At 45.4% G+C, this 22,770-nt stretch overlaps 1 protein-coding gene across 2 annotated transcripts in view; it reads right to left on the reverse strand.

Moving 5' to 3' along the window:
• Positions 1 to 21,961, reverse strand: part of dock2 (dedicator of cytokinesis 2) — a 146,550-nt gene extending 124,589 nt beyond the window's left edge. Inside the window, exons 1-17 of one of the 2 annotated variants that reach the window (XM_045724005.2) lie at positions 21,790 to 21,961; positions 20,455 to 20,538; positions 12,005 to 12,045; positions 11,659 to 11,714; positions 11,463 to 11,559; positions 11,208 to 11,356; positions 10,939 to 11,074; positions 9,732 to 9,889; positions 6,971 to 7,052; positions 6,513 to 6,648; positions 5,613 to 5,688; positions 5,435 to 5,511; positions 4,925 to 5,175; positions 3,756 to 3,854; positions 2,123 to 2,195; positions 1,728 to 1,831; positions 1,080 to 1,263 (exon numbers count right to left, since the gene is read on the reverse strand). In XM_045724005.2, coding sequence (XP_045579961.1) covers positions 1,080 to 1,263; positions 1,728 to 1,831; positions 2,123 to 2,195; positions 3,756 to 3,854; positions 4,925 to 5,175; positions 5,435 to 5,511; positions 5,613 to 5,688; positions 6,513 to 6,648; positions 6,971 to 7,052; positions 9,732 to 9,889; positions 10,939 to 11,074; positions 11,208 to 11,356; positions 11,463 to 11,559; positions 11,659 to 11,714; positions 12,005 to 12,045; positions 20,455 to 20,538; positions 21,790 to 21,832 — 1,846 coding nt within the window. In that variant the 5' untranslated portion in view covers positions 21,833 to 21,961. Of the gene's footprint in view, positions 1 to 1,079; positions 1,264 to 1,727; positions 1,832 to 2,122; positions 2,196 to 3,755; positions 3,855 to 4,924; positions 5,176 to 5,434; positions 5,512 to 5,612; positions 5,689 to 6,512; positions 6,649 to 6,970; positions 7,053 to 9,731; positions 9,890 to 10,926; positions 11,075 to 11,207; positions 11,357 to 11,462; positions 11,560 to 11,658; positions 11,715 to 12,004; positions 12,046 to 20,454; positions 20,539 to 21,789 lie in introns of both variants that reach the window. The other variant, XM_045724004.2, reaches the window with a different exon arrangement.
• Between the last annotated feature and the right edge of the window lie 809 nt (positions 21,962 to 22,770).

Raw genomic sequence — 22,770 nt, forward strand, 5'->3', positions numbered from 1 at the left:
ATCTCTCTTTGCAAGTTACGGGATGAATGTCCCCTCCTCTTCCGAAATTCAAACGATGCTAACACCTGCGAAATCATGATTTGTCCAAATAACCAGTGAAGAAAAACCCAAAACACTGGAACTACTGGTGCTCATTATCCCACGCATCCCATTCCTTCCCCCCAGATTCTAGGGTACCAGTTTTGTTCATGTTGATTGGTCCACGAGAGATATGATTGGTGTAAGCAATATGGCGAAACTTACACTTCAGAGAGCAAAGTGAAGTGATTATCATATTGCAAACACAAACACTTCCTTTGAAAGCCCACATGACCTGGCACCGCCCTGGGGGTTTGAGGGGGCTTGTTGAGGGGCCAGAGTTTTTGGAGAAGCCCTGTTTAAGCCTTGGCCAATACAATGGAAATGAACTAGGAAATACATTCAAGCACCAGATTTAGTCCACGTGGAAATGGGTCTTTGACAGTGAGAGGGAATGTACAGATCGCCCCATTCACTGTCACTTTTCCCCTGCTCAAGTAGAAGTCCATCATAAGCAAAAAAACAACAAAAAAACAACATACGCTCCCTTCTGTATGACATAGACCATGTTAAGCTCCCTCCATAGTGTAGACCTCTGAAGCCCCTGTACAGGTGTTAGTGTTCAGTAATGTCTTCCTCAGTAGTGAACCTGTCTGCCTGCTGTCCATCTGTTGACTGGGAGTACAGGTCCAGGAAGAGATGGATCATATCCCTCATCCAGACAGCTGCTCTTTGTGTGTGTGTGTGTGTGTGTGTGTGTAGGTGTGGGTGTGGGTGTTATATCTGGACCGGTGATTAACACTGCAGCACAGTTATCATTACAATGATGAACTGGCTTCTTCACCAACAGCTGTTACACAGCACCTGTATGCCTGCCAGGGCCCTGGCTGTGTGTGGGGGAAGTGCGTCTGTGCGTTTGTGTGTACGCCAGCGCCGGCGTGTATGACAAAACTACGACATACTCTGTCTGTTCTGAGACCACACACACACACACACACACACACACAACACACACACACACACACACACACACACACACACACACACACACACACACACACCGTTCTGAGTGAGCTTGGTGGAGCAGACGAGGGTTGAGATGGTGAAGCTGTCTCTGGAACTGACAGACAGGCCTCCTACACTGCTGCTGCTGCGGCTCAGTGTCCCCGTCTTGTGAACGTCCACATAACGCGTAGAGGGTAGGGATAGGTACGAGTTCACATCCTCCATACGCTTACTGTCCCCCTGTAGAGAGAAGGAGAGAGGGGGGAGAGAGACCGAGAGGGTGGGAAGAGAGAGAGGGTGTGAGGAGAGAGAAAGAGGAGAGAGAGGGTGGGGTGATAGAGAGAGAGGGCGCAAGAGAAACAGAGAGAAACAGAGATGAAGAGAGAGAGAGTGGGGAGAGAGGGGGGGAGATAGAGAGAGAGAGACAGAGTTTAGTTTGGGAGTGAATCAACAGTAATTCATCTTCATTCCTTTTAGCACTTAATCAATAATTCCAGTTCATTTGGCAGTGAATCTATAATTATTCAGTTAGCCTGTTCAGTCGGTTGTGAATCTTTAATAATTCAGTGTCCTTGGCGATTTGACTGTGACTCTGACGTAATTCAATTATTCAGTTCATTTAACTGTGAATCTGTACTGGTTCATTTATACCGTTAATTCATTCATTTTGTAGTTGTGTGAATCGGAGTTGATTCAGTTCTGACCTTGAAGACCACCAGGTCATGAAGCCCGTCCTTCAGCACAGTTCCATCTTCCTTCATCAGGCGAACAAACGCCATGGCAAAGTTCTTCTCACTCTTATCCTTAGCTACACACACACACAGAGAGAGAGAGAGAGAGAGAGAGAGAGGGAGAGAGAGAGAGAGAGGAGAGAGAGAGAGAGAGAGAGAGAGAGAGAGAGAGAGAGAGAGAGAGAGAGAGAGAGAGAGAGAGAGAGAGAGAGAGAGAGAGAGAGAGAGAGAGAGAGAGAGAGAGAGAGAGATAATTAATTCATTTAGTAGATGAAAGCAATGGCTTTCTCCCTGTCACATTGCTTTCACACTTCCAGCCCTTTCACCTCAGTGGTAAAGAAGGTAAGGATGAGGTTGGGTGTACTCACACTCCTGAGAGGAGCGGTGTCTGAACATGAAGCGCAGGTGGATCCTGTGCATCTCCTCCAGAGGGATGGCCACCTATAGGACAGAGGACAACTTTACATCTCCTGTTAGGGCCCTGTGCTATAGGACGGAGGACAACATTACATCCCCTGTTAGGGCCCTGTGCTATAGGACAGAGGACAACATTACATCTCCTGTTAGGGCCCTGTGCTATAGGACGGAGGACAACATTACATCTCCTGTTAGGGCCCTGTGCTATAGGACGGAGGACAACATTACATCTCCTGTTAGGGCCCTGTGCTATAGGACGGAGGACAACATTACATCTCCTGTTAGGGCCCTGTGCTATAGGACGGAGGACAACATTACATCTCCTGTTAGGGCCCTGTGCTATAGGACAGAGGACAACATTACATCTCCTGTTAGGGCCCTGTGCTATAGGACAGAGGACAACATTACATCTCCCGTTAGGGCCCTGTGCTATAGGACAGAGGACAACATTATATCTCCTGTTAGGGCCCTGTGCTATAGGACAGAGGACAACATTACATCTCCTGTTAGGGCCCTGTGCTATAGGACAGAGGACAACATTACATCTCCTGTTAGGGCCCTGTGCTATAGGACAGAGGACAACATTACATCTCCTGTTAGGGCCCTGTGCTATAGGACGGAGGACAACATTACATCTCCTGTTAGGGCCCTGTGCTATAGGACGGAGGACAACATTACATCTCCTGTTAGGGCCCTGTGCTATAGGACGGAGGACAACATTACATCTCCTGTTAGGGCCCTGTGCTATAGGACGGAGGACAACATTACATCTCCTGTTAGGGCCCTGTGCTATAGGACGGAGGACAACATTACATCTCCTGTTAGGGCCCTGTGCTATAGGACGGAGGACAACATTACATCTCCTGTTAGGGCCCTGTGCTATAGGACGGAGGACAACATTACATCTCCTGTTAGGGCCCTGTGCTATAGGACAGAGGACAACATTACATCTCCTGTTAGGGCCCTGTGCTATAGGACAGAGGACAACATTACATCTCCTGTTAGGGCCCTGTGCTATAGGACAGAGGACAACATTACATCTCCTGTTAGGGCCCTGTGCTATAGGACAGAGGACAACATTACATCTCCTGTTAGGGCCCTGTGCTATAGGACGGAGGACAACATTACATCTCCTGTTAGGGCCCTGTGCTATAGGACAGAGGACAACATTACATCTCCTGTTAGGGCCCTGTGCTATAGGACAGAGGACAACATTACATCTCCTGTTAGGGCCCTGTGCAAACATGTGACATGCCTGGATTTTAACCTTTATTTAAAGCTTTTTCATCAAACTGTCCCTTTTTATTTTTATCCAGCACCATCCTGCTTTCATTTTTGGTGTAATTTCTGGATAAGGTTTAAAACACAGGATCAAATGTTGTATTACACACTAACAGAGCGTGTTTAGTCTGATCAACGTGCACAAGAATACACACCCTAAGACACAACTTATCATTCAAACACACACACACACACACACACACACACACACACACACACACACACACACACACACACACACACACACACACACACACACACACACACACACACACACACACACACACACACACACTCGCTGACCTTGAATGTCTCCATCCAGCGTGGTTGTTTGACCTGGTAGTAGATGACCGATCTGTAGTCGTTGAGCGGTCGATCTCCCGCTCCCAAACAGATAGAGTTCTACAGGACAAAACAGAAAGAGAGAGATGACAGAAAGAGAGAGAGGTGACAGAAAGAGAGAGAGGTGACAGAAAGAGAGAGCGATGACAGAAAGAGAGAGCGATGGCAGAAATAGAGAGAAGACAAAGAGAGAGAGATTAGAGAATGAGAGAGATGACAGAATGAGAGAGATGACAGAAAGAGAGAGCGATGACAGAAAGAGAGAGCGATGGCAGAAATAGAGAGAAGACAAAGAGAGAGAGATTAGAGAAAGAGAGAGAAGACAATCAATTCAACTAACCCACATCAACCTAGATACTGTACATCCAACCTAGATACTATACATCCAACCTAGATACTGTACATCCAACCTAGATACTATACATCCAACCTAGATACTGTACATCCAACCTAGATACTGTACATCCAACCTAGATACTGTACATCCAACCTAGATACTGTACATCCAACCTAGTTACTATACATCCAACCTAGATACTGTACATCCAACCTAGATACTGTACATCCAACCTAGATACTATACATCCAACCTAGATACTGTACATCCAACCTAGATACTGTACGTCCAACCTAGATACTGTACATCCAACCTAGATACTGTACATCCAACCTAGATTCTGTACATCCAACCTAGATTCTGTACATCCAACCTAGATTCTGTACATCCAACCTAGATACTGTACATCCAACCTAATCTTGGTTAACCCAGAACTAAAGTCTCGCGTAATTGGTCAGATGCTCGATGAAGTTCTGGGTCCATACGTGGTAAGAACAGTGAGGAAGAGCTCCACCCTTTCTCTCTGCATGTTACGGGCCGAATGCCCCCTCGCCTTCAGATATTCCAAAGACCAGGATAAAAAAAAAACAAGTAACGGAACTGCTGCTACTGATCTCATGCATCCTGTTGTGTCAAGACAGATCCACGGCATCATGTATCTTAGCGTGGTCTGTCCACAACAGATAACATCTAACCCAACAACTCAGAACCATATGACATGAAATACAAAGGAGGACACAGTGCTGAAACAGTATCCCTGTTCGCCTACCTCCAGATGACCACCCCAACTCACCGACACAATCTTGCCCTCCTCGTCACACACCATCATGATGACCTCCATGTTCTTCTGGCTGGTCTTGTTGTACTTGTCAAAGTCCCCGGCCCACAGCGTCAGGTAGATGTCGTTGCGGATGTCCCCTGGCATGATGATCTCTGGGAAGCCCAGTTTACGGGCCACCACCGTGCTGCGGTCCACCAGGTGGGGGTACTCCTTACGGATCTGGACGATGTCACCCACCAGGGCCTTCATCGTCACCCATAGACCTGGAGGGAGGACAGAGTAGGGTAAAGATGCCCCTAGACGCTGATATTGGGTCAGTTTTGCATTACCCACACCAATGGTTAAGGTTAGGATTGGGGGAGGGGAAAGTGATGCAAGATCTGTACCTAGGGGATAAGGGGAAACTTCACCCCAGAGTGGGGAGGAGGGGTAGAGAGGAGGATAGAGGACCAAGCATTGATAATGCAGTGGTTGTTGGCACAATAGCAAGAGTTTCCATGAGTGTGAGGTGAGATGTTGTACCTTGTCCTCCACTGTCTCCTCGTGACGCTGTCACCTTGTTCAGCAGGGGGTGAAGGAAGTCATTCTCTGCCACGACCCTGCACACCCACATACACACACATTTAAACTACATGACAACAGCTCAAATAGGTAGGGATGGAGGGAGAGAGGAGGAGAGGGTGAAGAAGGGAGGACTTACGGAAAAAAAGGGATGAAATGCTGCTTCTCCTCATCACACTCTATCTTTCCTTTGATGATGTCACTGATGTCCATCACTGCAGACAAGAAGAACAATAATGACCTCTTTTATTAAGAATGACCTCTCAGGTTATTTTACATTTTCTTTGATCCACTTAATAAACAATATTCAATATTCAAGCTGTGACCAGCATCATTGGATCCCAATTCAAAATGTTGTTAACACTGCCCACTGCTCACTGCCCCATGCCCACTGCCCCATGCCCACTGCTCACTGCCCCATGCCCACTGCCCCATGCCCACTGCCCCATGCCCACTGCCCCATGCCCACTGCCCACTGCCCCATGCCCACTGCCCCATGCCCACTTCCCCATGCCCACTGCCCCATGCCCACTGCCCCATGCCCACTTCCCCATGCCCACTGCTCACTGCCCCATGCCCACTGCCCCATGCCCACTGCCCCATGCCCACTTCCCCATGCCCACTGCCCACTGCCCCATGCCCACTGCCCACTGCCCCATGCCCACTGCTCACTGCCCCATGCCCACTGCCCCATGCTCACTGCCCCATGCCCACTTCCCCATGCCCACTGCCCACTGCCCCATGCCCACTGCCCCATGCCCATTGCCCCATGCCCACTGTCCCATGCCCACTGCCCACTGCCCCATGCCCACTGCCCACTAGTGGCCCCATGCCCACTGCCCACTGCCCACTGCCCACTGCCCCATGCCCACTGCCCCATGCCCACTGCCCCATGCCTCATGCCCCATGCCCACTGCCCCATGCCCACTGCCCACTGCCCCATGCCCACTGCCCCATGCCCACTGCCACATGCCCACTTCCCACTGCCCACTGCCCCATGCCCACTGCCCACTGCCCCATGCTATATACTAGTCTCTACCTGCCACTCCAAAGGGCCTGCGGAGGCCCTGCGTACACTTCTTGGTGTTGGTCTCCTTCAGTTCCATACGACCCACTCTCACTATCTGACAGATCAGGTAGATCTTCTCTCTGTTCAAGTCCTTATTACCCAAGTCCTGGAGGGAGGGAGGGAGGGGAGGGAGGGAGGGAGGGAGGGAGGGAGGGAGGGAGGGAGGGAGGGAGGGAGGGAGGGAGGGAGGTTTTCAAAATCAAAAAACATGATTTATATGCACAGAGCATACATTTCCAAAATTAGCATTTTTCAACTGGTGGGTTGTGATTTCCCCTCCCACAATTTGAATATTGATGCAACCTGGTTAAATTTGGGTCATGAGGCAAACCCAGTTGAGAGCCACTGACCTAAATTATTTGATGGCACCTCAATAACTGGATATGGACAAGAAATGCATCAAACAGTGCTCTCTAGTGGTAACTTACTGTAAAGACCACCTTCAAGTTGTTCAGCATCTCAACCTCCTTAGGAAAGCCTTTACTGCCCCAGCGAACCAGGTAGTTCTCACTGCAGAGGGAGGCCATGGAATGGGTTAACAAGAAGCACATCTCACAAACACTTAACACACACTCAAAAGGAATCTTAAAAGGATTCGGGAATTTGCCAATGAGGCTAGTTAGAGAAACTCATGGATACCATTTTTATGTCTCTGCATACAGTATGAATGAAGTAGCTAACTAGCATTAGCTCAATGACTGGAAGTCTATAGTATATACTATGGTATCTACTGTACAAGCATGATAGCAGCTACCATAGACATCCAGTCATTGCGCTAACACCAGTTACCAATTGCGCTAACGCTAGCTGGCAACTTCCTTCAAACAGCACACAAATGGTTTCCATGAGTTCATCTGACTCTGGGGGAGAAAATAAAGGGCTTCATTGCCAAAATCCTGAAGTATCCCTTCAACGCATCATCCACTGATAGAAATGCACATACGGGATGAATTCACAGAAAAATAAATGTACATAGGGCCTACATAGGGACTGGAATGCTTTATAATACATTGCTTTCTCCTAAATATAAGTCTTGTTGGGCAGCAGAGACTGACTGACTATCAATCTGCTAAAAGTGTACGGTAGGGATATGTTGCTAAGCTTTCCAAAGCTGACACCTTCCCAAAATATCCCTGTCACAGTTTGACAGAAGGAGGCCTTCAGGCACTGTGGCCACGATGGAGAAAGTCACATACCAGCCGTAATACTCTGGCATGGATGAGAGAGGAAGGAGAGCCTAGATCTGTCGCTCTGACAGTGATAGACAGCTATCACCATTAGCCGTCAGTCAAGCATTGCCTTTCTATTTTCTGAATTTCTACGATGATATTTAAACAGTATGTACATTAGATTAGACAGTAACCATGTTGAGAGACAGGAGAAAGAGAGGTGGGAGAGCGCTGAGGAGAGAGAGAAACAGGGGAAAGAGAAGTGGGAGAGCACTGAGGAGAGAGAGAAACAGGGGAAAGAGAAGTGGGAGAGCGCTGAGGAGAGAGAGAGAAACAGGGGAAAGAGAAGTGGGAGAGCGCTGAGGAGAGAGAGAGAAACAGGGGAAAGAGAAGTGGGAGAGCGCTGAGGAGAGAGAGAGAAACAGGGGAAAGAGAAGTGGGAGAGCGCTGAGGAGAGAGAGAGAAACAGGGGAAAGAGAAGTGGGAGAGCGCTGAGGAGAGAGAGAAACAGGGGAAAGAGAAGTGGGAGAGCGCTGAGGAGAGAGAGAGAAACAGGGGAAAGAGAAGTGGGAGAGCGCTGAGGAGAGAGAGAAACAGGGGAAAGAGAAGTGGGAGAGCGCTGAGGAGAGAGAGAAACAGGGGAAAGAGAAGTGGGAGAGCGCTGAGGAGAGAGAGAAACAGGGGAAAGAGAGGTGGGAGAGCGCTGAGGAGAGAGAGAAACAGGGGAAAGAGAGGTGGGAGAGCGCTGAGGAGAGAGAGAGAAACAGGGGAAAGAGAGAGTGGGAGAGCGCTGAGGAGAGAGAGAAACAGGGGAAAGAGAAGTGGGAGAGCGCTGAGGAGAGAGAGAGAAACAGGGGAAAGAGAAGTGGGAGAGCGCTGAGGAGAGAGAGAACAGGGGAAAGAGAGGGGAGAGCGCTGAGGAGAGAGAGAAACAGGGGAAAGAGAAGTGGGAGAGCGCTGAGGAGAGAGAGAAACAGGGGAAAGAGAGGTGGGAGAGCGCTGAGGAGAGAGAGAGAAACAGGGGAAAGAGAAGTGGGAGAGCGCTGAGGAGAGAGAGAAACAGGGGAAAGAGAAGTGGGAGAGCGCTGAGGAGAGAGAGAGAAACAGGGGAAAGAGAGGTGGGAGAGCAGCTGAGGAGAGAGAGAAACAGGGGAAAGAGAAGTGGGAGAGCGCTGAGGAGAGAGAGAAACAGGGGAAAGAGAAGTGGGAGAGCGCTGAGGAGAGAGAGAAACAGGGGAAAGAGAGTGGGAGAGCGCTGAGGAGAGAGAGAAACAGGGGAAAGAGAAGTGGGAGAGCGCTGAGGAGAGAGAGAAACAGGGGAAAGAGAAGTGGGAGAGCGCTGAGGAGAGAGAGAGAGAAACAGGGGAAAGAGAAGTGGGAGAGCGCTGAGGAGAGAGAGAAACAGGGGAAAGAGAAGTGGGAGAGCGCTGAGGAGAGAGAGAAACAGGGGAAAGAGAGGTGGGAGAGCGCTGAGGAGAGAGAGAAACAGGGGAAAGAGAAGTGGGAGAGCGCTGAGGAGAGAGAGAAACAGGGGAAAGAGAGGTGGGAGAGCGCTGAGGAGAGAGAGAGAAACAGGGGAAAGAGAAGTGGGAGAGCGCTGAGGAGAGAGAGAAACAGGGGAAAGAGAAGTGGGAGAGCGCTGAGGAGAGAGAGAGAAACAGGGGAAAGAGAAGTGGGAGAGCGCTGAGGAGAGAGAGAGAAACAGGGGAAAGAGAAGTGGGAGAGCGCTGAGGAGAGAGAGAGAAACAGGGGAAAGAGAAGTGGGAGAGCGCTGAGGAGAGAGAGAAACAGGGGAAAGAGAAGTGGGAGAGCGCTGAGGAGAGAGAGAAACAGGGGAAAGAGAAGTGGGAGAGCGCTGAGGAGAGAGAGAAACAGGGGAAAGAGAGGTGGGAGAGCACTGAGGAGAGAGAGAAACAGGGGAAAGAGAGGTGGGAGAGCGCTGAGGAGAAACAGAAAGGCAGGATGAGCGATGCAGAGATGTAAAAAAGAGAGCAGGATAGAGGGATATTTAAAAAGAGACCTGATGATGGTCTGCTTGTTGGGGTCATAGAGGGACATGAAGAGTTCAGAATCCTCTCCGATCCGACAGACAAAGTTCCGGACAAAGACATAGAGGCTGTGAGTAGGAGAGGACTGGATCCGGGCCGAGATTACTGAGTGGTCCGTCTGAATGTTGGACTACAGAAGAGAGAGAGAGAGAGAGAGAGAGAGAGAGACCCTCTCATATCATTACCAAGCCCTGCAATGCCAAGAGCTGAGCAAAGAAAAGAGTCCCCTCATCCAGCTGGTCCTGGGGCTGAGTTTACAAACCTGTTCTACTAAAACACTAAAGCCTCAGGACCAGAACATCCAATCAATCAGAATAAACCAAATTACAACACAGTCAAAACAAAACAACATTGCTTATTGGGAAACACAAGGACAAACACAAAGCAAAATGCAGTGCTATCTGGCCCTAAATCGACAGTACACCGTGGCTAACTATTTGACCATGGTTACTGATCAAAACCTTTGAAAAACCTTGACAAAGTACAGGCTCAGTGAGCACATCTTGTCATTGAGAAGGGTAGACACAGGAAAACCTGGCTCCCTGTAGAGGAAAGGCTGTGCAACCACTGCACAACAGCAGAACCTGAGACGGAGCTGCATTTCCTGACAAAATATGAAAAATATTAAACAATTAGAGTGTGTCATTTCCCCAAATGTGAAACCCTTATTCAAGGTTTCAAAGACCTCTCTGATGAGGATAGGCTACCCGTCCTGTTGGGGGAGGATGCAGAGAGCTGTGGGTTGGCAGCACACTACATTGCTGCCTGCCTTAAGATGAGGGACAGTGTCTGACAGACCAATCAACCTGCACATGTCCTCTACTGTATGCTTATTGTTATTATTCAATGTATGGTTATTTTGACCCTTGGTTATTGTTGTTACTGTTGAAAATTTTGATTCTCATTTTTTTCATATTGTAAATATCCAAAATAAGCTTTGGCAATATGTACATTGTTACGTCATGCCAATAAAGCAAATTGAATTGAATTGAATTGAATTGAGAGAGAGAGATGGCTATACTCCTAAAATACAGTTCATGACCATTGTCTTCTTTCCATTACTCTGTCAACTCTCTCAATCTTACTCCAGCCACTATTCTCCCAATTTCAACCCTGTTAGCCCTGTCAACCACTTTCTGTTAGTCTCTGTCTTTGTTCCTCTCTTACTCTCTGTCTAACCTGTTCCTCTTTGATGCGTTCATTGATCTTGGTGGTGGCGTCTTGGTGGGCTCGGAACAAGCTAATCACGCTGGCGTTTTCCGGGTCCAGCATATTCCCGTTCACATCCCGCACCACCAGGTCCAACTCCAAGATCCTGGAAGGGAGGAAGGGAGGAGGAGATTATGGGAGAGAGAGAAAGGTTTCTCCCTCAGCCAGATACAGAGATGGAGTATCTCAAATGAGAATGATCTATTTAAGTGATTCAGCAGGGGTTTTATGGGCCATACTTGTTGCCGTAGTCGATCTTGGAGGTGACTTTCTGTTTGAGCTCCTTGAACTCATCGCTAGGTAACGTGCCAGACAGGAGCTGGGAACGCCATTCCATCAAATCCCACATCAGCCCTTGGACCTGCACCACACGGTTCTTCTTATTGGCCTAGGGAGAGAGAAACCTTGTTACACACACACACACACACACACACACACACACACACACACACACACACACACACACACACACACACACACAGTGGAGTTTTTACCACATAGAGCTGTTTCCAGATGCTTCCCCACTCCCTCAGAGTGGTGGTCACCTCCTTCACTAGGGGCATCTCTGCTGACAACACCACCTCCTGATCCCTGTGGAAGAAATACCACATATTACTGACACACACTGTATACACACTGTACACACAGGTAAGCATATGACACTGACACACAAACACACACATCACTCACCCTCGCTTTTCAATGATGACTTTCCTCAGCTGCACTATGCTGGCTGGGAATGCGCCCTGAATATATGGAGGGAGAGAGGAGAGAGGTAGATAGAGAGTGGGGAGAGAGAGATACTTGGTCACATACTATCCTGTCTTCAATTTAACTAGGCAAGTCAGTTAAGAACAAATTCTCATTTTCAATGACAGCCTAGGAACAGTTGGTTAACTGCCTTGTTCAGAGGCAGAACAACAGATTTGTACCTTGTCAGCTCAGGGATTCAAACTTGCAACCTTTCGGTTACTAGCCCAACGCTCCAACCACTAGGCTACCCTGCCGCCCCATTAATTGTCCAGCTGTGTCTTACCTGTCGATCATTGTTCCTGACCAGGTAGCCTTTATACCAGCCTGCAACCAGAGAAAACAGGGTACAGTCACAATACAGGATACAGTCACAACACAAGGTACAGTAACAACACAAGGTACAGTCACAACACAGGATACAGTCACACCACAGGATACAGTCACAACACAAGGTACAGTAACAACACAAGGTACAGTCACAACACAGGATACAGTCACACCACAGGATACAGTCACACCACAGGGTACTGTCATGACGTTGGCCTCTTTTGGTACAGGGAGGACAGTTGACCCCCTCCCTTTTGCACCACCACCCAACCTACCTTCCCCCCCAATCCACCCTGTGTGTAAAGGGTTGTAAAAACTCTAAAATTCCAGGAGAGTCTCTGGCCACATGGCCCATAGAGAGACAAAGGAAATTCTTCCAACTCATAGAATTGGAGAACCGAGCGACATGTGTGTGCTGGAGAAGGTATGGAAGATTGGTGAAGAATCCAGCTACGAACTGATCCGCTTGGTACAATTTTGTGATACTCAGAAGAGACAATATAGCCATATTACCATAAAACTGTTTATATAATAGCATCAGCTTGAGACTTGCATCATATGGGTGTATGGGATGTATTAATAAGGATAAAGCTTTTGTAAGACATTGAGATGCTATGTACTGATGTAATGTGATAGAATTGTATTTCTGTAACCAAGTCTAGCTCAGTCTTGGACACGCCCCCAGGGACCCATACAGGACCAGGCGTCATTTGACAAGCCTGTTCAAGGGTCACTATAAAACCCTCCCTGATTTACATTTCTTCAGACCAGGCCTCCACTCGATGGCCAATAGGTTTTACCTTCCAATTCCTCTACTGAAAGTGAACCATACCACGTGGTTAACTTTTAGACTATTGATACCGACAGAATAAGAACAAGTCTTTGATATTAATTATTAGTCTGCAGCTAAGTAAATTATATCATCGAACGCGAAGACCAACGAAACCACCATTCTATGACGACATTAATGAATGTCGCTCTGAAAGATCCATTCTAACCGAGAGAGAGAGAGAGAGAACGAGGACAAAACTCTCCATCAGAACGACACACTGAGAGTAAATATATATTGATTGCAATTGTTCCCGAATGAGTGAGCCTTCAATTGTCAATTGTTAATATTAATGAACTCTGTAGGTGTGCATTCTCAGCTGACCGTTTATGACCCATTGTCTAACAGACCAGCCATGCCTGTTTTAGACCACTAGGGCACATTACGCTACCAATCCTTTGTGACGATAATTACTGTTTGTATGTTTTCTGTTAATTACTTAGTGTAGTAAATAAATAATTTTAAGACAATTGATGTATGGATGATTTTAGTAAAGACTGGGTTCGTGCAGATACAACAATTTACGACGTTTGGAATGAGACTGGACTAAAGGTAAAATACACCATTTAAACCAGAAGATAATCGGCCTATACTATAATAGAATATAATATTATAGTACAGGAAAGTTATATTAGGAAAATTATAGCTTTGTAATCTGAATATTCTCCTTGGTGCCCCGATCTCCTAGTTAATTACAATTAAACGATGAATCAGTTTAATCGCGTGATAATAATTACAGGGAGCGAATTGATAAACATATCTTCAGTTTAATGGTACCCCCAAAGACACGACAGTACAGTAACAACACAGGATACAGTCACTACACAGGATACAGTCACTACACAGGATACAGTCACAACACAGGATACACTCACTACATTGGATACAGTCACTACACAGGATACAGTCACACCACAGGATACAGTCACAACACAGGATACAGTCACACCACAGGATACAGTCACAACACAGGATACAGTCACACCACAAGGATACAGTCACTACACAGGATACAGTTACACCACAGGATACAGTCACACCACAGGATACAGTCACAACACAGGATACAGTCACACCACAGAATACAGTCACAACACAGGATACAGTCACACCACAGGATACAGTCACACCACAGGATACAGTCACAACACAGGATACAGTCACACCACAGGATACAGTCACACCACAGGATACAGTCACACCACAGGATACAGTCACAACACATGATTCAGTCACTACACAGGATCCAGTCACACCACAGGATACAGTCACACATTATACAGTCACACCACAGGATACAGTCACACCACAGGATACAGTAACAACACAGGATACAGTCACAACACAGGATACAGTCACAACACAGGATACAGTCACAACACAGGGTACAGTAACAACACATGATACAGTCACACACATGATAACATTACACCACAGGATACAGTCACAACACAGGATACAGTCACAACACAGGATACAGTCACAATACATGATACCGTCACAACACAGGATACAATAACAAAACAGGATACAGTCACAACACATTATTCAGTCACTACACAGGATACAGTTACACCACAGGATACAGTCACACACATGATACAGTCACAACACAGGATACAATAACAAAACAGGATACAGTCACAACACATGATAACGTCACACCACAGGATACAGTCACAACACAGGATACAGTCACAACACAGGGTCCAGTCACAACACAGGATACAGTAACAACACAGCATACAGTCACAACACAGGGTACAGTCACAACACAGGATACAGTCAAAACACAGGGTACAGTCACAACAACCCACATTATTCTCAGTTTCCATCCCACATTATACCAGTTTCCAGTCCCAGATTAACCTCTCTTGGGTAGGGAGCAGTATTTTGACGTCCGGATGAAAAGTGTGCCCAAAGTAAACTGCCTGTTACTCAGGCCCAGAAGCTAGGATATCCTGTTTAGGATAGGGGGCAGTATTTTCACAGCCGGATAAAAAATGTACCGATTTAATCTGGTTATTACTCCTGCCCAGAAACTAGAATATGCATATAATTATTTGATTTGGATAGAAAACACCCTAAAATTTCTAGAACTGTTTGAATGGTGTCTGTGAGTATAACAGAACTCATATGGCAGGCCAAAACCTGAGAAGATTCTATATGGGAAGTGCCCTGTCTGACCATTTCTTGTCCTTCTATAGCCTCTTTATCGAAAATATAGGATCTCTGCTGTAACGTGGCATTTTCTAAGGCTCCCATAGGCTCTCAGAAGGCGCCAGAACGTGGAATGATAACTCTGCAGTCCCTGGGCGAAAAACAGTAGGGGTTTTGTAAAGTGGTCGATCTGAGAAAAATGACACTTGTGCGCGCGTGCATGTGACGACTCCATTTTACTTCTTTCAGTGTTTGAACGGATACAACGTCTCCCGGTTGGAATATTATCGCTATTTTACGAGAAAAATCGTGTAAAAATTTATTTTAAACAGCGTTTGAGATGCTTCGAAGTACGGCAATGGAATATTTTGAATTTTTTTGTCACGATATGCCCCGGCGCGTCACCCTTCGATAGTGTCTTGAACGCAAGAACAAAACACAGCTATTTGGATATAACTATGGATTATTTGGAACCAAAACAACATTGGGTGTTGAAGTAGAAGTCCTGGGAGTGCATTCTGACGAAGAACAGCAAAGGTAATCCAATTTTTCTTATAGTAAATCTGAGTTTGGTGAGTGCCAAACTTGGTGGGTGTCAAAATAGCTAGCCATGATGGCCGGGCTATCTACTCAGAATATTGCAAAATGTGCTTTCACCGAAAAGCTATTTTAAAATCGGACACCGCGATTGCATAAAGGAGTTCTGTATCTATAATTCTTAAAATAATTGTTATGTTTTTTGTGAACGTTTATCGTGAGTAATTTAGTAAATTCACCGGAAGTTTTCGGTGGGTATGCTAGTTCTGAACAAAACATGCTAATGTAAAAAGCTGGTATTTGATATAAATATGAACTTGATTGAACAAAACATGCATGTATTGTATAACATAATGTCCTAGGAGTGTCATCTGATGAAGATCATCAAAAGGTTAGTGCTGCATTTAGCTGTGGTTTTGGTTTTTGTGACATTATATGCTAGCTTGAAAAATGGGTGTGTGATTATTTCTGGCTGGGTACTCTCCTGACATAATCTAATGTTTTGCTTTCGTTGTAAAGCCTTTTTGAAATCGGACAATGTGGTTAGATAAAGGAGAGTCTTGTCTTTAAAATGGTGTAAAATAGTAATATGTTTGAAAAATTGAAGTTTTGGGATTTATGAGGTATTTGTAATTCGCGCCACGCTCTACCATTGGATATTGGTGAGGCGTTCCGCTAGCGGAACATCTAGATGTAAGACAATATGCATATAATTGGTACATTTGGATAGAAAACACTCTAAAGTTTCTAAAAGTGTTAAAATTGAGTATAACAGAACTGATATGGCAGGCGAAACCCCGAGGACAAACCATCCCCCCCAAAAGAATTCAGCCTAACAGTATTTTCAATGGCTATCACTTTTATTATAAGGCCAAGTCCTCCCAGATTGCAGTTCCTACGGCTTCCACTAGATGTCAACAGTCTTAAGAAAGAGTTTCAGGCTGGTTTTTGGAAAAATGAGGCAGAAATTGTAGTTTTTCTAGGTGGCTCACATTTTGGCTGTTGTGTTTCCAAGCGTGTGGAAGAGAGCGCGTTCTTTGGTATTTTTCTCCGGTAAAGACAATAACGATTCTCTGTCTTAATTTTTATCATTTATTTACGTATTAGGGTACCTAAGGTTTGATTATAAACGTTGTTTGACTTGTTTGGAAAAGTTTATTAGTAACGTTTGGGATTCATTTTGTATGCATTTTGATGGAGGGAAACTGGGTGGATTATTGACTGAAGCGCGCCAGCTAAACTGAGTTTTTATGGATATAAAGAAAGACATTATCGAACAAAAGGACCATTTGTAATGTAACTGGGACCTTTTGGAGTGCCAACAGAAGAAGATCATCAAAGGTAAGGCATTTTTTATATCGCTATTTCTGACTTTCGTGTCACACCTGCCTGGTTGAAATATGTTTTTCATGTGTTTGTATACGGGGCGTTGTCCTCTGATAATCGCATGGTTTGCTTTCGTCGTAAAGCCTTTTTGAAATCTGACACAGCGGCTGGATTAACAAGAAGTTAAGCTTTATTTTGATGTATTACACTTGTGATTTTATGAAAGTTAAATACACTGCTCAAAAAAATAAAGGGAACACTTAAACAACACATCCTAGATCTGAATGAAAGAAATAATCTTATTAAATACTTTTTTCTTTACATAGTTGAATGTGCTGACAACAAAATCACACAAAAATAATCAATGGAAATCCAATTTATCAACCCATGGAGGTCTGGATTTGGAGTCACACTCAAAATTAAAGTGGAAAACCACACTACAGGCTGATCCAACTTTGATGTAATGTCCTTAAAACAAGTCAAAATGAGGCTCAGTAGTGTGTGTGGCCTCCACGTGCCTGTATGACCTCCCTACAACGCCTGGGCATGCTCCTGATGAGGTGGCGGATGGTCTCCTGAGGGATCTCCTCCCAGACCTGGACTAAAGCATCCGCCAACTCCTGGACAGTCTGTGGTGAAACGTGGCGTTGGTGGATGGAGCGAGACATGATGACCCAGATGTGCTCAATTGGATTCAGGTCTGGGGAACGGGCGGGCCAGTCCATAGCATCAATGCCTTCCTCTTGCAGGAACTGCTGACACACTCCAGCCACATGAGGTCTAGCATTGTCTTGCATTAGGAGGAACCCAGGGCCAACCGCACCAGCATATGGTCTCACAAGGGGTCTGAGGATCTCCTCTCGTTACCTAATGGCAGTCAGGCTACCTCTGGCAAGCACATGGAGGGCTGTGCGGCCCCCCAAAGAAATGCCACCCTACACCATGACTGACCCACCGCCAAACCGGTCATGCTGGAGGATGTTGCAGGCAGCAGAACATTCTCCACGGCGTCTCCAGACTGTCACGTCTGTCACATGTGCTCAGTGTGAACCTGCTTTCATCTGTGAAGAGCACAGGGCGCCAGTGGCGAATTTGCCAATCTTGGTGTTCTCTGGCAAATGCCAAACGTCCTGCACGGCGTTGGGCTGTAAGCACAACCCCCACCTGTGGACGTCGGGCCCTCATACCACCCTCATGGAGTCTGTTTCTGACCGTTTGAGCAGACACATGCACATTTGTGGCCTGCTGGAGGTCATTTTGCAGGGCTCTGGTAGTGCTCCTCCTGCTCCTCCTTGCACAAAGGCGGAGGTAGCGGTCCTGCTACTGGGTTGTTGCCCTCCTACGGCCTCCTCCACGTCTCCTGATGTACTGGCCTGTCTCCTTGTAGCGCCTCCATGCTCTGGACACTACGGTGACAGACACAGCAAACCTTCTTGCCACAGCTCTCATTGATGTGCCATCCTGGATGAGCTGCACTACCTGAGCCACTTGTGTGGGTTGTAGACTCCGTCTCATGCTACCACTAGAGTGAAAGCACCGCCAGCATTCAAAAGTGACCAAAACATCAGCCAGGAAGCATAGGAACTGAGAAGTGGTCTGTGGTTACTACCTGCAGAACCACTCCTTTATTGGGGGTGTCTTGCTTGTTGCCTATAATTTCCACCTGTTGTCTATTCAATTTGCACAACAGCATGTGAAATGTATTGTCAATCAGTGTTGCTTCCTAAGTGGACAGTTTGATTTCACAGAAGTGTGATAGACTTGGAGTTACATTGTGTTGTTTAAGTGTTCCCTTTATTTTTTTGAGCAGTATATTTATAATACTGTAGTTTGAATTTATTCCCAGTTTACATCCCATATCATTCCCAGTTAACATCCCACATCATTCCCAGTTTACATTCCAGTTTACATCCCATGCTTACATCCCACATTAGACCTAGTTTCCATCCCATTTTTTACTCAGGTTCCATCCCACAATATTCCAAATTTTCATCGCATATTATTCTCAGTTTACATCCCACATTATTTCCAGTTTACATCCCACACTATTCCCAGTTTACATCCCACATTATTCCCTGTTTACATCCAGACATTATTCCTAGTTTATATCCAGACATTGTTCTCAGTTTACATCGCACATTATTCCCAGTTTACATCTCACATTATTCTCAGTTTACATTTAGATATTATTCCCAGTTTACATCCCACATTATTCTCAGTTTACATCCCACATTATTCCCAGTTTACATCCCACATTATTCCCAGTTTACATCCCACATTATTCCCAGTTTACATCCAGACATTATTCCTAGTTTACATCCCACATTATTCTCAGTTTACATCCCACATTATTCCCAGTTTACATCCCACATTATTCTCAGTTTACATTTAGATATTATTCCCAGTTTACATCCCACATTATTCTCAGTTTACATCCCACATTATTCCCAGTTTACATTTAGATATTATTCCCAGTTTACATCCCACATTATTCCCAGTTTACATCCAGACATTATTCCCAGTTTACATCCCACATTATTCCCAGTTTACATCCCACATTATTCTCAGTTTACATTTAGATATTATTCCCAGTTTACATCCCACATTATTCTCAGTTTACATCCCACATTATTCCCAGTTTACATCCCACATTATTCCCAGTTTACATCCCACATTATTCCCAGTTTACATCCAGACATTATTCCTAGTTTACATCCCACATTATTCTCAGTTTACATCCCACATTATTCCCAGTTTACATCCCACATTATTCTCAGTTTACATTTAGATATTATTCCCAGTTTACATCCCACATTATTCTCAGTTTACATCCCACATTATTCCCAGTTTACATTTAGATATTATTCCCAGTTTACATCCCACATTATTCCCAGTTTACATCCAGACATTATTCCCAGTTTACATTCCACATTATTCTGTTTACATCCCACATTATTCCCAGTTTACATACCACATTATTCCCAATTTACATTCCAGTTTACATCCCATGCTTACATCCCACATTAGACCTAGTTTCCATCCCATGTTTTACTTAGTTTCCGTCCCACATTATTCCCAGGTTCCATCCCATAATATTCCACATTTTCATTGCATATTATTCCTAGTTTACATCCCACATTATTTCCAGTTTACATCCCACATTATTCCCAGTTTACATCCCACATTATTCCCAGTTTACATTTAGATATTATTCCCAGTTTACATCCCACATTATTCACAGTTTACATCCAGACATTATTCCAAGTTTACATGCCACATTATTCTCAGTTTACATCCCACATTATTCCCAGTTTACATCCCACATTATTCTCAGTTTACATTTAGATATTATTCCCAGTTTAAATCCCACATTATTCCCAGTTTTACTCCCACATTATTCTCAGTTTACATTTAGATATTGTTCCCAGTTTACATCCCACATTATTCTCAGTTTACATCCCACATTATTCTCTGTTTCCATCCCACATTATTCCCAGTTTACATCCAGACATTAATCCTGGTATAACCAGTACATTCCCAGTCAGCTCCCTTACCCTCGCAGGTCTCCTGGATGTGGACCGTGTCCCCAATCTCCAGAGACAGCTGCTTCTCTCCGAGGCCAGTGAAATTCCACATTACTAGGGGAGACACAGAGAGATGACCAATGAAATGAAACATCACTAGAGACATAGAGAGGTGAGAGGGTCATACAGTGTACTGCAGAGAGAGACCCTAAAACAGAGAGAACATAACAGAAATCTATTCATTACCTTTTGTTTTCCCTCTTAAACCCAAGAAAACACTCAGACTTTATTGTTCAGGGGAGGGAGAGGATAGTATGTTGTTGTTTTTGCTTGTTGGGGGCGAGGTCTTTTCACTATTATTATGAGATTTATATATGCTTGTTCCTCATGTTCAGATTAGATAAAGAAAAAAGGATATATGTTTGTACAACAGAGGAGGCTGGTGGGAGGAGCTATAGGAGGATGGGAATGGAATAAATGGAGTCAAACCTATGGTTTCATGTTTGATACGGTTCCATTTATACCGTTCCAGACATTACAACGAGCCCGTCCTCCTATAGCTCCTCCCACCAGCCTCCACTGTTGCACAACTATGTCAAGAATTGTGTGACCCTTTTATATGTCCAATATCTATGTATATCCTATATCTATATCTATATCTATATCTATATATATATATATATATACAGATCTTGTTTATCAGTAATAATATGGTTGTACACTGTGTTTTCTAGGTCTGTGTACACATGATGTTAGAAACACTACCGTGCTGTTTCTGTATTTCTGAAACTTCATGCTACTTCCTCCCTCCTGCACTTCCTGTGTTTTCAATCTAACACAAACGCAATGATACATGTTACTTTTCATATTCAAGATCATTGTGAATATTGCATCAGGGTTGAGCTATATCAAACACTCTGCTCTTTAAGGCCAAACAGGTCAATCAAGAGATTCTCCATGATAAGGACACAGCCGGAACATCTTCCCCTTCCAGTTTCACCAGCTTCTAATACATGTAGAACTACTGCAGCAAATAGAAACCCTGCTCTGAAGATCAATATGTTTCTGAAATCAGTCTTCCTGATTAGGAAAGGTACGTGAGTTGAACCGCTGCCATCATGTGTCAAGTGATTCCTGACAGCCATGTCATGAAGTCTGATTCAGCCATTTTGTTTCTCTCGACACAGAGGTCTATCAGTGATCTCTACCTCATGACTGTGGAGACATAGTCATACTGCTAGAGTCTGTTAGCTGACACCCGCCCACATCCTGTCATGGCGAAAGTGAGGGCGAAGGACCATCACCCTTCTGCAAACACACACACACACACACGGAGGCCTACACAGGTGAGCGTGGATTACTTACCTACACCATACCGCTCCGTGGTGGTCCTCATCCAAGGAGCCATGACTGCTTGTCTTTTCCCCCCCCTCTCTCTCTCTCTCTCTCTCTCTCTCTCTCTCTCTCTCTCTCTCTGGGTGTCTGAGATACGTTTTCCACTCTACCTCTCACTTCTGCATTTTGTTCTGTATATGAAAGCAGAGAGCTCCTCCCCCTCTCCTTCCTTCCTCTTCTCGTTCTCTTTTCTTCGTCTCGTCACAGCTCTCACAGGGGAAGTGTCCAGTTAGTTGTGCATCTAGGGGCCTGTTCACTGACTGTAACTCTGCATCTGACCTCAGTCTGAACAACGAGCAGCATGGCTGTTCAAATGTAAGTGAGTGGTTTAGTCTAACGTCACAAATTAACTTATTCACTTCTTTATCTGGAATAAAATGTTCAAATTGACTGTGAATGAATCTGAGTAATAGACCTGGTATGTTTGATATAAGACAACACAACAGACTTGACAATCTGTTTCTGCTCTTCCTTGGACTGCGGTTGTAAAAAACCCAGCTCCTCGTACCCCTCCTCTGACGGACTGACCGGACAGATGTAACCAGCCCTGCATCTAAAGAAGCTTGTGCCATTCTACTCACTGTGGATGTAACCTACTACTACATCATTCACTCATTACGAGGGATGGAGATGTAAAATAGATGTGTAGTTGCCTTACATATCCAATAGAGGGTGGTAGACATTACATTTGACAAGAGGTCAAGTTATAGACCAGTTGCACAGCACAAGCAAACTTTTGCTTTTCAGAAAACACATGGTCAAATTGATTTCTGTATAGAGCACCCAATTTAATTCAAGTGACCACTCTCGTCCACAGCATGCATCCTTGGGTCTGGAGAGAGAGAGGGAGACAGGTGGGTCTGGAGAGAGGGAGAGAGGGAGGGGGACAGGTGGGTCTGGACAGAGAGGGAGGGAGGCAGGTGGGTCTGGAGAGAGGGAGAGAGGGAGGGA

Source organism: Salmo salar, chromosome 09, assembly GCF_965601325.2.
Source record: "Salmo salar chromosome 09, fSalSal1, whole genome shotgun sequence".
NCBI classification, from domain to species: Eukaryota; Metazoa; Chordata; class Actinopteri; order Salmoniformes; family Salmonidae; genus Salmo; species Salmo salar.